The sequence below is a fragment of the Acipenser ruthenus genome, chromosome 45 (assembly GCF_902713425.1).
Source record: "Acipenser ruthenus chromosome 45, fAciRut3.2 maternal haplotype, whole genome shotgun sequence".
NCBI classification, from domain to species: Eukaryota; Metazoa; Chordata; class Actinopteri; order Acipenseriformes; family Acipenseridae; genus Acipenser; species Acipenser ruthenus.
This window is the reverse complement of record NC_081233.1, coordinates 5390451-5407091: the sequence shown is the minus strand read 5'-3', so window position 1 is coordinate 5407091 and position 16641 is coordinate 5390451. Positions and strand designations below refer to the sequence as shown.

Genomic DNA, 16641 nt, shown 5'->3' with positions numbered 1-16641 from the left:
GCTGCTCCCTCACCCTCTAAGAGAAAGGGTGCTCCTTCCAGTCCAGGGCAGGCTTGAGGCATGGAGACTGAGCTGCTCCCTCACTCCCAATAGAAATGCTGCTCCAGTGTATAACACAGTCCCACACAGGGAGAGTCCTGCAGGCTCCTCCACTGTCCTACCTTTATATCTGCCCGGAGCTCACTCAGCTGCTCCTCAGACATGACCACGGCCTGCTCACTCAGTCTCCTCAGCACCTCCGCCTTCTTCTGACGGCTGTCCAGGATCGCCACTGAAACAGAGACACAGGGTCAACCCCCGATGCTCCTTCACAGTGGACGTGACCGCATGTGCAGCGGAAACTGTCAATCTCATTCGAATAAAAAAAATCTGCATTCTGTTCATTCCATGGGGAAAACAAACAAATAGTTGTCAATAAAATAATTCAGGTTACAATGACGCACTTTGCTCAACAATTTGTAATATTTGAGGAGAGCACAGGGTGTGTGTGCGTGCGTGCGTGCGTGCGTGCGTGTGTGTTTGGTAACTATGCATCAAGCCCCGGTCACACCTGGAATGATAAAGATAACCATAAATGGTTTATGAAGCGGTCACACCAGAATGAAAAAGGGCTCAGATATATTACAGAGCAAATGCCAATCAGCTCTCTGGTACACGCCCACATATTTCCAGCAAAATGAGGGACAGTGATGAGGAACATTGAGAAATACTGCTGTTGTATTAGCTCAACAGAAGGCGTAGGACACTGAGAAGGCGAGTGTGGGTACACAGAATGCTACAGAGCAGGGAAGAGTTAGGGGAATGCCACACGCTCGCTGGAATAGTCAAGTGCTGAAAATTACACCGTGGGTATTGCCTCAAGGAAGTATGCACGGTCGCCTTGGAAACAACCACTTCCTATTAAAAGTAAAACATAATACAAAAACATGGTATGTGTCACTAATTACACCTTAATGACGAGAGACGATATAAACAATACTCCATACATTATGTATATATTTTTACTAATTATTTAAAGCAAAAAAAGCAACTATAATATGCAGACTGACGTGTCTTTATGGAGCATATAAGATCATACGTCGTGCTTGTGCTATAGTTATACATTAATGGCTGTATCAAATAACTAACACAATAAAAACTAAAAAGTGGAACAGTGGAGGGCAGTGTTCTCTGTAGTAAATCATTGCAATGCCTGAATTTACTGTTTATAATAATATATAAAATAACACCAGGTAGGTGATGATGTCACATTTAATACAGCCCTGACTGGCCAGGAACATTCATCGTTATTGTAGCAGGAAAAAAAAAAAAAAAAAAAAGGCTCAAAGCAATCGAAACGATAGCTATCGTTGTTTATAATGATCGTTATCATTCCAGGTGTGACCTGGGCTTCACTCCAGCAGGACTCCTGAACCCATGCACACCGGGGTGGAGGCACTCGGTCATGTATGTTACCCATAAGACATTGAAAAAAAGACTGTCAAAACATTTGTCATTGACTTTTGAGTATTTCTGAAGCGATTCCTTTCATGTATGCAGATTAGAGTGGCACTCTGCAGGCAGGACTCATTCCGAATGCTTTTAGAACAGGGAGCTGCTAGCGGGTGCCAAGTTTAAATGATTCACCAGATGAGACACCCATTCGAAATGCAGAAATCACCACAATCTGCATTCCGGGTAGTTTTTTTTTTTTTTTTTTTTTTTGGAACTACTACTAACAAAAAGAGCTCCCATTGATTCCAGCTTCAAAAAGTATTATGTATGTGTTTAAATTGGCTACTTTAATGCTCATTAAAAAGGCATGGGACAATGGGATTGGTAAATGTATGGCTGTGTTTGTTCTGAGATATGGAGAACAAGGATTTACACAGAGCAAGAAAAATTAGAGGTGGGCTGGACTGAAGTCTTTAAAAAGCAGTGGCGAGGGTTTGTCGATTGGAAATGAAGTGGAGACCGATTTAGTACAGAGGGCAGGAGGCGCTTCACACAGAGTGCGGAGGGGATGGAATGGGTTGCAAAGGCATGTAGAAAATCATTGGGATGACATTTTAGAACAGTATTCATTTATATAATTAAAAAAAAAACCTCAAAAGCAGTTTTAAAATACAAGTTGCTACTAGGTCGACTATTTTTACCTTGACTCTGGCAAATAGATAGTTGTTCTACCCCTACATCAAAATGCCACATTACTTGAGCAGGTATAGATGTATTATTAGCCACGGTGCCAGTAAACTGATTCCAGCACACACACACACACACACACACACGAGAGCGAGCGCGGCTCTCCGTGGGACTCCGCTCTCTTGCAGTGTGCCGAGAGGGGGCTGGAATTCCCCTCAGGCCCCAGCAATTCTATGACGGAATGCAGAGCTCTGGGATTATTTCCGCACAAAGACAGCATTCACAGAGAGACACCCGAGAAGGGAAGCAGCTTTCACAGACAATCAAGCCCAGAGAACAGCTCCCAGCTCTCCAGGGGACGGGACATGCAAAGTTGGTTTCTAGGGCAAAAACTCAATCAGTTTGTAGCAGGGAGCTGTAGCAACAGACACCGCTCCAGAACCACAGTGAAAACCCACACAAACACAGCTCCAGAACCACAGTGAAAACAGTCTTTTTTTCCACCTTAAAGTAAAGTAAACAAGAAAAAAACAGAACTGTCAAAACATTTCTCATTGAACTGATTAAGCTTATTTTAGTATTTCTAAACCTGTAATACAGCAGACAAGCTGAGCTCTGCTGGAAGAGTGGAGGCGTGGTTATACTCACTGGCTTCTGCTTTGACTTTGTCCATTTCTGCCAACAAGGCAACCTCCCGGTCCATCAAGCTGATAAGAAACAAAAGGGAAGTTAGAGCCGTGGAAACTACAGCATTGATAAAACCACACCACTTACCCAACAACCAAGCTGCTGTTACTGTGAGGCCCCTTTAAAATAACATGTTCTTCAGACAAGCAAACTGGCTACATTCCTCATCTGAAAATAATCAATCAATGTGAAGATTGTATTTGGCAAGAACAGATCTTAGTCCAGACACGGACGAGCGATTGGAGTGTTAAAACACACTTGCTGGGCCGCGAAGCAATGTGCTCTAGTGGAGTTTAGACTTGAAACTAAAACCACTTCAGTCCAGTTGCTAAACAAAGTCTTGTTTTAAACATTGTGATGTTTGATGACTTTCCAGCAATACAGGATCGTGCAGTTTTAATTGCGCGTGCTTGGAATCCGAGCCACAGCTCAGCACTGAGTTGCTTAAACCGAGCAAACAATCTGTACTCTCCCAACCCCTGCTTCTGCTATCAGTTCTCCAAACACTAAAAAAAATAAAATAAATAAATGCAAATCACAATGACATCAGTAACATCCACCCACCTCCAGAGCTGTGAATTCAAGCGATCAGCAAAATGAAAAAGTTGATGAGCACGACGATTATCAACAGCAAGTACAGCACAGTATTAAAGAATGACGACAACTTGAGAAGCAGGTAGAGATCTATGCAAACACATTGAAAGCGTGACACACAGACAGATGGATGAACAGACAGACAGCCCCTCTGCAGAACCCTAATCCCTGACATTATCAATAACTTGAATACCAAAGTTTGACAACTGGAGAAGCGGTTCTCCAGATATAGGGAGACATCTGTGAAATGTGAGCTCCGTGCAGCCGCCTCCATATCTCCTGTACAGTGCGTCTCCAGCGGGGAAACAGAGGTGACCTTATAATGGGATCAGCAGTAATGCAGGACTTCAGTTGTGAGGTGACCTAGCAGGGTTGACTGCACTGCAATCAAGGAAAGATTCTTTTACAATAAACACCACTCCCTCCCTTTCAATTAGGATACAATCTGAAGCTTCACTTAAGAGATCTTGTACAGCTCCTGGCAGACAGAGTCGTACAGTATCCTTGACCCCTTTTTATAGCTGTTTAACAGAAACCTGGACTTGGGTCTTTAAACTCACAGCATATTGGCACATACTGGCTTGTTATTCAAAGTGCAGTCTAGCCCAGCACAGCAGTAGCCTGGGCACCAAGTCCAGGGTTTTCTTGAGTACACAGTGAATCCAGCAGGCACTTCAGCATTTGAAAGCACTAGAGCTTGGTGTGCAGTAGTGCAGATTTGTAGGGTCAGGTGTTGGGACTCGGTCATGCTTTGTTATTTTGTTTGTATTAGGGACAGGCCTTGCAAGCAGTCGACCCAGGCAGTCAAAACAACTAAAAAAAACACAAGCAGCAAAATAAACAAGTACGTCAGTGACATCCACCCCCTGCCATGCTGCAAATTCAAAATCAGAGCTGTCAGTGTGAGGAAAAAGCGGACCACAACGTATATCCACAGAACAGCATAGAATCTGAAATTGCAATAGTTAGTATTGGTATTTAAGACCGACGTCTAAATGAGATGCGAGTATCACGGTAAAGTACATTAAAAAATGACCAATTCACAGTATGTGGAATAAGATCTAAAAGTGTGTCATACAGGCAGACACACCTCCATACATCCCCACAATCTGACTGTTCATTCATTTAGAATATAATGCAGAAATAACTAACTCACAAAAACAGCAGGACCAAAGAGACCCAAGTGAAAGCACACTCCTGCAGAGGCACGGTCTGCAAGGCACTTATTTCACTTTCCGGTCGCAGTCGTTTTACTGCCTTCTTAGATTTACAATAAAAAACCACCACTGAATATATATATATATATATATATATATATATATATATATATATATATATATATATATATATATATATATATATATATATATATATATATATATATATATATATATATATATATATATTATATAAATATAAAACCATACACAGCTTCAAACACTCAGAAGTAAAACATTTAGGCTAATGCTTCAGCTGTGTGCCTGCTTGACGTCTTCCAAGTTTGCATAAACAAAATACTAAATCAGAAACAGAAGACACTTGACTCCAGCCCAGGAGCTGCAGTTATGCATTCCACGCAGAATTACAGCATTAAAACACTTCTATCACATGCTACTTTATAACTCCAAGAAGCAAAGAAACTATGCACATACAATTCCTATTTAAAAACATACAAAATAAATCACTTGCTTTATGGTATCTCTACTGTAAAGCAAGTGATTTTGTATGCAGTAGATTAGGTAGTAGAGCACAGTGCATTAACACAGCAATACATCTATAAGAGAAGTGTTTAATGTTACCACTTCATGCATCTATGTCCAGTGTCACAATGTGTTGAGATACTGTATGCAAGAGTAGTTCCCCAACCCCAGTCCTGGGGACCCCCTGGGTCTGCTGCTTTTCATTCCAACTGAGCTCTCAATTACTTAACCAGACCCTTCATTGAACTGATAAATTTGCCTAAATTAGAGCTTTCTAAATTATATTCCCCTCAAACAGTAGCAGAGTTCAGGTCATTTAAAAAATGTTATAGCCAACTTGAAATATGCAACTGTTCAAAGCGGAAAACAATTAAGGTCTAATTTAGCAAATGATCAGTTCAGTCTGATTCAGTAACTGAGAGCTCAGTTGGAATGAAAACCAGCAGACACACGGGGTCCCCAGGACCGGATTGGGAAGCCCTGGTATAGAAAACACGCAAGGGGCATGAGAACGGTCCACATTCCCTCGATCATGAGGTGTATGTTAATGTGAGAACACTTCTACACATCCGGCTGCCTCGCCCTGTCTCTCCTGACTGGCATGAGGTGAGAAACGACAACGTACCTGCTCTGCAGCTCAGCAAAGGTTTGCTTCATCTTCTTGATGGAACAGTCCATCTCCTCCTTCACCACCACGCGATAGCGAGTGAGAGAGGCCGTGCAGCGCTGCAGGTCCTTCACAGACTTGTCGATGTTGGAAGCTGGGAATCAAACACAGAGTAACATTGACACACAGAATAGGAGTGTGCTGTACTAATACACAACCACCAGAGGGCACTTCTAGTGGCGTGTACCAGCTTTCAGCAGCCTATTGGGGATGTTTATAATGTTCATACGACACAGGACCGCAAAACGCCAAGAAATTACTACACTGCAAACAAAAGTCTACCCAAGGTGCGCCGGTAGGAAACACATCACAATGACCATGTCTTGTGACCATCCAAGGCAACAGCATGTAGAAATGAAGGCCATCTTCATTAGTTTTATAAAACAAGCTGTTCCCACGATACTCATGTTATGAGCGTGTCATTAAATTTGAGCCAGTTTCTTAAAAGGACATGGAAACAAACAGACATCATTTTGATATAATCCCTAGCTATTACTGTTTAGTTTGGAATGGGGTGTATGTTTACACTTGCATCAAAACCACAGTGAAAGATGCTATTTCAGTACAAAGACCCCACGCAATATTCGGAAATATTGAGCATCTTCAGCCCAAGATGAAGACTTTGACAAATGAAAATATAAACAACTGTTTATGGAGAATGATATTTATTTCTGCGATAGTTTTGTGCTGACCAGCTGATTTCATAAACAAGTTACATTCAGCGAGGCGGTTCAGTCGGCATACAGGCTATAGAACAGAGATATGAACCGCTTCAGCACAGTCATTCATTGGACAGCACATGGTCATGTGATTACTGAGCTCATTCACCCCGAGACAATGGCTAGAATACAGAGGCAGAACGTATCCTTGAAGTGCTTTTAAACAGACAAAACAGTTGTGCAGTTTGTCCATCATTGTTATGGCAGAAGCTTGTATTGAGTTGCTTGAAGATTTAACAAGCAGACCACATATATAAAGGGTTTTGCAGTAAAGACTTCAATAGCACAGCCAATCAAGCGCTAGTACTGTGCTCTACATTGTATAGTATAGGGTGCTGTAGGATACAAGCCACCATCAACCCTATCAGTGTCTTTGCTGGCTGACCTTGACTGGGTGTAAAGCTTGTATCTTAAACACCCTATACACTAATGAGATATTATATATATTATATATCTACATATATAATCACACACTGCTGTGCAAGTCTACAGAACGTAATTTCAAGTATACACTTCAAATTTAAAAAAAAAAAGTGATGGATTAGATACTACACCACTTCATATTAGCTGCTCATGTACAGTTTATTTTGAAGACTCTGATCAATGTGAATTAAAGATTGCTAAAATGACAAGCTTGGTTTCTTCTCGCCCAAACTAAGCTGTATTAATAAGTCAAAGTTGTTAGAATCGTGGTAAACACTAGTAAATTGTTGTTACTCATAACAGATATATATATTGTAACTCCTGAATGTCTAAGACTTTTGCACAGCAGTGTATTTTTTTTTTTATATATATATATATTATATAATATATATATATATATATATATATATATATATATATATATATATATATATATATATATATATATATATATATATATATAATGATATGAATCGTAATGCAATCCAATGAAAGATGGTTGTATCGCATCAGTATCAGGGTCTGCTATATATTTCAGTAGTTTCAGAAGGCTGCACTGTACGTCTCTGGTCCGCCGGCACTCACCCAGTTTCTTGTTGGCTGCGCTGGCGAGCGAAGAGTCCTCAGGGAGGAGCAGTGAGAGTGCGGGGGAGGGCTGGGAGCTGCAGCTGGTCCGGGGGTGCGGTTTACTGGAGCTCCTCTGGTTCTGGTGAACCCGGGACGCATGAGGCTGCTGAGGGGGCTGGCTGGGCTGGCTCTGGAGCTCCACTCTGGGTTTGCCGTCTTCAAAATCTGCAACTGAAAGAGAGAAGATAGGTAAAAGGAGTTTACTTCCTGTCCCACACTTACACCCAGTCATTCCACATTGATAGCAATGCTTTTCTCTTTTACCCTCCAACAGGTTTCTGGCGAAGGACTGCCAAGGACAAAACGACACTGAACAGTCCTGTCACTCCTGATTGAGTTGTACGGGTTTCCTAGGAACATCTTTTGTTTCAGGGTACCGTTATATTTGAGCTGTGGTGCTCATTCAAATAATTTGCAATAAGAGGAGATTATCTATTCAGCGATACCAAGATATTTAAGTAAGGGGTCGTCCGAGTGAGGAATATTTGTTGTTTTTATAAATGTGTGTTTTAACATATATAATTGAATATACAGGTTGTCCCATGAATCAGGCATCAGACAATGTTATATATTCTGCCCGTTAGGATGTTCTAAATGATCTGAATTCGTTCCTCTTTGCTGAAAGACATTTCACACCTGAAAGAGCCCGCCGATATCAACTTATACCAATGATGCCTAACTTCAGTGACACCGTGTCACTTCCTGTGCTGTAGGTCTCAATCTAACTCACAGCAAACTTAATGGAACAGGCACCTAGTCCACTGCTGGTTGCCAACACACCATCAATATTCAGTCCTTATTCAATCCCAGTGCAGTTTAAACTCAAGCTCTAAGACTATAACAGAGTGAGGGGAATAATCCTTGTTCTGCAATCTCAATTTCACCAACGCTGAAGGAGGAAGAAATGAGAAAAGGGAGAGTAAAAAACAAACAAACACTCAGCAAGCTTTCATGACAGCACAGCCAGGGGATCTAGAGAGGACCAGGCGAAACGACACGGTGCTGCTCATCCTACTTATCCAGACAAAACCGGCACAATGCTGCCAAGTCTTACTCGGGTAGCAGAACAGAAACATGTCATTCTACAAGAAACACCCACCAAGAGAGCTGACGGCATTCGCATGGGCCACATAGCTTCCCACCTTCCTAAACGTATACATATTTAAGGGGTTTGGTGGCATTATGAAATCATAAAACCACTCAGCAAATCAAAACACTAGGTTTTTCTCTTGCTATAACCCTTGTCTCGTGCGCTATAGGCACGGATAGCAGCATTAGCGGTGTATGTTGTTCTTTTTAAAATGGTCGTTAATAAGTGAACATGTGCAGCTGATCTCTTGGTATAAGAGTATCTTCTCGTTTTGCAGCCCTCTTGCCCCAGGGATTCAGCATCATGTGGCTGGATAGCCCATTCCTCCTTCCCAAGTCTGAACCCCCTTGTCCCCTGCCTCCCTCTCACCTGTAGTGTCTGGCAACTCTGGTGTAGCCGACTCAGAGTCCTCAAGGTCCCGTGTGTCCACAGACACACAGTCCAGCTGCTCGCTCAGAGAGTCCACCGACTCCCCGTCGTTCAGGGAGTCATTGACATGGTAACCGTTCACCCGGTCTGTCTCTGAGGCGGAATGGCACGGCTGCCCGTTGAGCGCCTGTCCCGGCTCAGTCTGCCCCTCCACGGCTGGCTTAGGTTTGGGCTTCTTCTTCTTGGGCTGAAACAAGAGAGAGGAGGCGTCACTGCACGAGGAATATGAGAGAGAGAGAGGAGGCGTCCCTGCGGGAGGAACGAGAGAGGAGGCGTCACTGCAGGAATAGCCAAGGCTTTGAGCAATATCCGGTGAGGCTTCAGAATAATGGCTGGAACTTGCTGTGGGTTTCATTGAAACAGCTGGTATTCCCATGGCGTTCTGCATTGAATTGATTAGGAGTATGTAGCTACTTTTGTTTTTACAACAAGCGTTGAGAGATCTAGCATCTAATAGTTATGTTCGATGGTCCTGAGCGAATATATATATATATATATATATATATATTTATTTTACCGGCTCTTATTTTGGAATCTCTTACATTCACTCCAATTCGGAAATCGTAAAAGAAACTTCAATTCAAATGACAAATGTTTCAGCTAGAAGTCTTTCAATGTCTGCAAATAAGAGTTCCTGTCAAAATGTCTGTCATTGAATTTTAGTTTATTTTGGTATACCGAGCATCAAAAGAAACTTAGTACTATTATAGCATTTATTTAAATTATATATATATATATATATATATATATATATATATATATATATATATATATATATATATATATATATATATATATATATATATATAAAAAAAATAATGGACATTGACGAAACGAGTGACTGTGACTGAAGCATATGCACTTAATCACCTAATTAATGAGACAGTTGATTGGATACTAAATATGGAGTGAGAATCACAGAAAAAAATCAATATGCCTCATTTGTCAAGAGAGGCTCCTTTGTGCAATCAGCATGTTGGAAGCTGGATTAGGGCAGCGTACTGTGGCTCACCGTCTTGGGTGCTCACAGCCAGCGATTTCAAACCTGGCGAGACGGTATATCCAGACATACTCTGTCAATGACAGAGCCACGGAATGGGAGACCAAGAGTCACAACACGTGCCCAAGATCGACAGATCATTTTGCAGCATCTTCGTGATGTCAACTGTTAAAATCGGTACAACAAAGTCACTGCACCTGCTCTAAAACAGTTTGTCGATCACATCTAGTGAATTTTATCCAAATATAAAAGTGAAGTTTCTTATGATGCTCAGTATATTTCTAAATTCATCACTACCGAGTGTTTAATAAGAATGGATGATTCATTCAAATTAAGCAACATTTGAAACTTTGACGAAAACATTTGATTCCATAGACTTGTGTTAAATGTGGTTTCTTTACGATTTTTTTTGTGTAAAGTCATCTTCATTTGAACTTGACTCAAACAGCATGAACTGCACACGTACTGAATCTAAAGAACGCAAGCAAAAGAACAAGCATACATTGAACAGCAGGACTCATCTCTGGGATGTTAACACCCTGCTTTCAAAGACGTCTTCCAAGGACAGCAAGCCTGCATTCACACAAGAGTCAGGCGATAACACACTGCATACTTAAACATCCACACGATCACAATTCAGATTGATTCTCACCATGAAGATGCTACACTTGTAATACGTGCTTCATCCTAATCAATTACCATTGCAGCAACGTTGCTCCAAGCTCTGTGCTGGACGCTATACTGTACTCTAGTGACGTCAATTCATTTCCCCTTGGATTTCAGCATGCATGTTCCTATTTTGAAACGTACCTTCTTTTTGCCAGTTACATTCCACTCTTTCAAGATATCCGCTGCACTACCTGTTTGGGTGGAAAACAGACATTTATTGACAAGCCGTGAAACAGGCCTGGCCTGACTTTGAACTCTATCTGAAGGTTACAGGCCTGGCATCCCCTCTGAGTGAACAGAAGCTGCAGCACACACACTGACAGTATGGATAAGATCAAAGAGGATTTTTATTTATAAATTAAAAGTCGTGTCATCATGTGTAGTTTTTTATAAATTTCCCTGCCACCACAGCTCAGGACGTCCTCCGACACTCAAGCCAACACCCCGGAGCTCCACAGCTGTTGTCTGTAAGCTACCGGCCCGTGGAGGACAAAGTCCAGCCCACCAGGTGTCTGCTTTGAGCTCCCCAGGCACCTGACCACTAGGGTCCGGTGTAGCACAGTCCCAGATTGCCTGCCTAACCCGCAGGAGCACCAGAGCCAAAAGCTCCCTGTGGAATCCGCAGTGAAGACCAGCAATTTAGATCACAATACACTACTGTACTCCAATACTGTATGTGAAGGCTAATGCAAATTCAACAAATAATTAGATCAGTTATGTTAATCGAGAGCTTAAGTTGGAATGAAAACCAGAAGACTCTGCGGCCCTCGAGGATGAAGTTTGACACCCTTGGCTTAGTTAAAATTAAACACATTACAGTAAAATAATTTATTATCTATTAGGTCATTGCTTCAAAGTTGCTGCTTTACGGGGAATAAGAGCTGTGGAATTTAAATGTGACATTGCCACATGCTGTGCAAAGTTAAAACCAAAACTATTTTTGCAACATTAAACATTTAAAATGTAAACTTCCCCAAACCCTAATGACCCTTTCAGACACTGATCAACACTTTACACTACAAGTCAGCACTATTTAAGTTCCTATCTACAGTGCCACGCTATACAAGGTTAACATGCAATTTAAAAAGAAACTTATTCATCCCCCCCCCTGCTGGGAATGAAATCCTGTGAAAGGGATACAGTGGAGGCTTCTGTCTTTTTTACATTTTCCATATATCATCTGGATAACCACTTCTCCAACTGATGAAACTTGCATAGTACTGTCTACATACTCTTGATATTGCAACTCTCATAATACGGATAGGATAGCTCTACTTTGCAGATACAGCCCAATACTTTATGCAAGTTCCACACATACATATACATTATATATACACACACATATATATATATATATATATATATATATATATATATACACAGTGCCTTGCGAAAGTATTCGGCCCCCTTGAACTTTGCGACCTTTTGCCACATTTCAGGCTTCAAACATAAAGATATGAAACTGTAATTTTTTGTGAAGAATCAACAACAAGTGGGACACAATCATGAAGTGGAACGAAATTTATTGGATATTTCAAACTTTTTTAACAAATAAAAAACTGAAAAATTGGGCGTGCAAAATTATTCAGCCCCTTTACTTTCAGTGCAGCAAACTCTCTCCAGAAGTTCAGTGAGGATCTCTGAATGATCCAATGTTGACCTAAATGACTAATGATGATAAATAGAATCCACCTGTGTGTAATCAAGTCTCCGTATAAATGCACCTGCACTGTGATAGTCTCAGAGGTCCGTTTAAAGCGCAGAGAGCATCATGAAGAACAAGGAACACACCAGGCAGGTCCGAGATACTGTTGTGGAGAAGTTTAAAGCCGGATTTGGATACAAAAAGATTTCCCAAGCTTTAAACATCCCAAGGAGCACTGTGCAAGCGATAATATTGAAATGGAAGGAGTATCAGACCACTGCAAATCTACCAAGACCTGGCCGTCCCTCTAAACTTTCAGCTCATACAAGGAGAAGACTGATCAGAGATGCAGCCAAGAGGCCCATGATCACTCTGGATGAACTGCAGAGATCTACAGCTGAGGTGGGAGACTCTGTCCATAGGACAACAATCAGTCGTATACTGCACAAATCTGGCCTTTATGGAAGAGTGGCAAGAAGAAAGCCATTTCTTAAAGATATCCATAAAAAGTGTCGTTTACAGTTTGCCACAAGCCACCTGGGAGACACACCAAACATGTGGAAGAAGGTGCTCTGGTCAGATGAAACCAAAATCGAACTTTTTGGCAACAATGCAAAACGTTATGTTTGGCGTAAAAGCAACACAGCTCATCACCCTGAACACACCATCCCCACTGTCAAACATGGTGGTGGCAGCATCATGGTTTGGGCCTGCTTTTCTTCAGCAGGGACAGGGAAGATGGTTAAAATTGATGGGAAGATGGATGGAGCCAAATACAGGACCATTCTGGAAGAAAACCTGATGGAGTCTGCAAAAGACCTGAGACTGGGACGGAGATTTGTCTTCCAACAAGACAATGATCCAAAACATAAAGCAAAATCTACAATGGAATGGTTCACAAATAAACATATCCAGGTGTTAGAATGGCCAAGTCAAAGTCCAGACCTGAATCCAATCGAGAATCTGTGGAAAGAACTGAAAACTGCTGTTCACAAATGCTCTCCATCCAACCTCACTGAGCTCGAGCTGTTTTGCAAGGAGGAATGGGCAAAAATTTCAGTCTCTCGATGTGCAAAACTGATAGAGACATACCCCAAGCGACTTACAGCTGTAATCGCAGCAAAAGGTGGCGCTACAAAGTATTAACTTAAGGGGGCTGAATAATTTTGCACGCCCAATTTTTCAGTTTTTTATTTGTTAAAAAAGTTTGAAATATCCAATAAATTTCGTTCCACTTCATGATTGTGTCCCACTTGTTGTTGATTCTTCACAAAAAATTACAGTTTCATATCTTTATGTTTGAAGCCTGAAATGTGGCAAAAGGTCGCAAAGTTCAAGGGGGCCGAATACTTTCTCAAGGCACTGTATATATATATATATATATATACACACACATACATACATACACACACTATATATATATCTATATATATATATATATATATATATATATATATATATATATATATATATATATATATATATAATATTATTAGAGCCACCACAAGATCCTAAATTTAAATTCCAGCTCAGTCACCACGTCGACTGTCGGGCAGGAAGGCGGGGGGGGGGGGGGGGGGGGGGGGGGGGGGGGGGGCGTGCTTGACTTCCTTGTACCTCAGACGGGGTGGAAGTGTTGGTTGAACTTGTTTGTACATGGCTTATCAGTGTGGAGACCCTCAGCAGAGTCAAAACACTGCACTACCCTGCATGATCACTGGGGCTCCAATCTGCCTCAAGACTGACTGATTGATTCTGCAGCCCTCTACAATGGCAGAGCATACTAATGAGTGGATCTCCATTCTTGTGGATGTGAATGGAGGCAGGATGGTCCGGACTGCCAAGCAGTGATAACAGCTGCAACACATTCACCCGAGGCACTGGATCCTGTATTTTAGGAGCTTTTTATATCGTCACCCTAAACAGAGTCAAAACTTACTTGGTCCTGGCCTAATGTAGTTAGTTATACCACACATGGGCTTTATGGAACTATATGTATTTGTGTGAAAAAGAAATAAATAATAATAATAATAATAATGCTAAACAACTAGAAAAATGCAACCATGCCAAACTGTTATTTAAGTGTGGTTTATTTAAAGTCTTGAAGCATTATTCTCTTTCACAAAAATACAAATTGGACTTGTATAACCCTTCGTGCTGTAGCCGCTATAGTAATTACTGCATTTTGCAAGTTATTACCTACTTGGTCCTTCAAAACCATATTCAAATGTTATACTTGGCATCTGTACAACACAAGAGAGAACTGAAACATTTTTTGTAGTCAAAAACATCCAGTCAGACTTGGGAAGCGTTTGCTTTAGACAATATTTGTGTCCGTGGTTGAGGACCACATTTAATGTTTCCTTTAGAAGTTCTCTAATTTAGAATGTCCAATTACACTCCCTCACCACAACAACTCGCACGACAGCGCAGGAATGTCAAAGGTCAGTGGGCGTCCTCCGATCCCACGGCCAAGACAATCGCCTCTTTGCACCCAGGAGCTCGAGAGCACATGTCTGTGAACTACCGGCCTCAGGAAGCCAGTACTGCAGGTGTCCAGTTCAGCTCACTGGGATCCTAAAGTTTCAGACTTGTTAAGGTTTTGGGATCAATTAGCTACTGGGAACCAGACGAGCCTCGATGGGGTTGAATACCTTCCTCTCAATTTTCCATCTGAAAGATGGTCGTCATGATCTAGATTCAGACACCCCCACCAACTTGTACCAAGCCTACACCAAGTTTCACCACAAAGTGCATGCAGCTGAATTGCAGAAGCAGTGCAGGCAGCCTCACTGTATCCCTATTGCCGGGAGAGTCACAGGGGTAATAAAAAGGGAATTACCGTCCACAAAGGCCTGCACAGCTCGGTCCACACTGTTGTCGTGATGCTGCAGCACCAGAACAATCTCATTGTTGCTTCTGTTGGGCACGACCGCTCTCACAGCACTGATCTGAAACACAGGCAGTTTGGAGCTCACTGCAAAGTCATGATATTAAATCAAGGACTTGTATATAGTCTAGATTTAGTTTGAATTACCCGTAATAAATCATAGTTTCTGACAGTCCACATTTGAGACCTATATGAACGACTGGAAGTGCACAACGAGTTAGATTTAGGGAATTACTGGGGCAGCTAAAATCACTTTAATAAACACCCAGATCACTTCTTGCCCCGCGCTTTACCTTTTCCTTCATTTTCTCAAAGCTTCCTCCTTGAGACATCACCATTTTGGACTGGGTGTCAAAAACCACTCCCGTAGGATCTAGGGAAGAAAAGAAGAAAAAATAAATACTGTGTTTGCATGGTCAGCATACAATTCGATTACAGCACTCATGGAAAGTATTAAATCGCACCAAAATTTCCTGATTAAACCCAATAAAAACAACTTCATATACTCTGGTACCTTGTACTTAGACACCGTCATATTGCACCGTCAGATTTCATTGAAAATGAATTAAGGACCACGTTAATCACGTGACAATGACCTGCTTAGTTAGATCATCTCCAGTGACAGACCGAGAGCACAGTTTTAATATACTGAGCCTCTCCTGGCTACAGATAAACAGCCAAACAAGTTCCTTGGCTTTTTCAGCAGCTTACTGAAAAAGGTTACAAGCTCAAGAAATAGGTACACTCTAAAACGCAAGCCTACCAGACTAGAGGGAGGAAGGAGTCGCTATACTGCCATCTAGCAAGAGCCACAGGCAGTACATCGCACTTGGTGAAAACACTGCAAATTTTTATTACAAGGAGTTCAAAATGCACACACACTGTAGGTATCTGCTGAGAGACATCCAACAAGCAAGCATAAAATCAAACAAACAGTCTCTTCAAGTTCTTCCTCATTAGCTCCGTGAAGCACAGGCGATATTTTAAATCATACGCGACCTCTGGTTACCGTGTCGCCTTGCCAGAGTCCATCAAAACACTCGCTCTCAGCAGGAACAACACTAGTCTGAACAATAACGGAGCTTTTAAAATACCACACCGCTACAGGGGATCCCTTCACTCGGGGTTCATGTCATTCCAAAGGGATGCAAATCCTTTACATCTAGAAACATCTACATACCCAGATTGTTTATTCAAGTTACCCGGTGCAGACACACCAATGTTTTATTAAGAGAATGAAGTATAAGGTATAACATTATGCATGGCCATGCATTTAATACACAGAGAGACCAGCTGTGCTGCAGTACCTGCAGGGAAGTGTTTTTAATGACATTGGTCCTGTTGTAGGCATGTTGCAGGTCTAGTTTATGGACAGTGACA

At 41.7% G+C, this 16641-nt stretch overlaps 1 protein-coding gene across 1 annotated transcript in view; it reads right to left on the bottom strand.

Annotated features, from left to right (window-relative positions):
- Window positions 1-16641, bottom strand: part of LOC117401057 (spermatogenesis-associated serine-rich protein 2) — a 35493-nt gene that overhangs the window by 7441 nt on the left and 11411 nt on the right. Inside the window, exons 3-10 of the mRNA XM_059013465.1 lie at window positions 15555-15634; window positions 15214-15322; window positions 10868-10917; window positions 8998-9244; window positions 7497-7709; window positions 5728-5863; window positions 2770-2828; window positions 162-271 (exon numbers count right to left, since the gene is read on the bottom strand). Of these exons, the coding sequence (XP_058869448.1) occupies window positions 162-271; window positions 2770-2828; window positions 5728-5863; window positions 7497-7709; window positions 8998-9244; window positions 10868-10917; window positions 15214-15322; window positions 15555-15634 (1004 nt within the window). The remainder of the gene's footprint in view (window positions 1-161; window positions 272-2769; window positions 2829-5727; window positions 5864-7496; window positions 7710-8997; window positions 9245-10867; window positions 10918-15213; window positions 15323-15554; window positions 15635-16641) is intronic.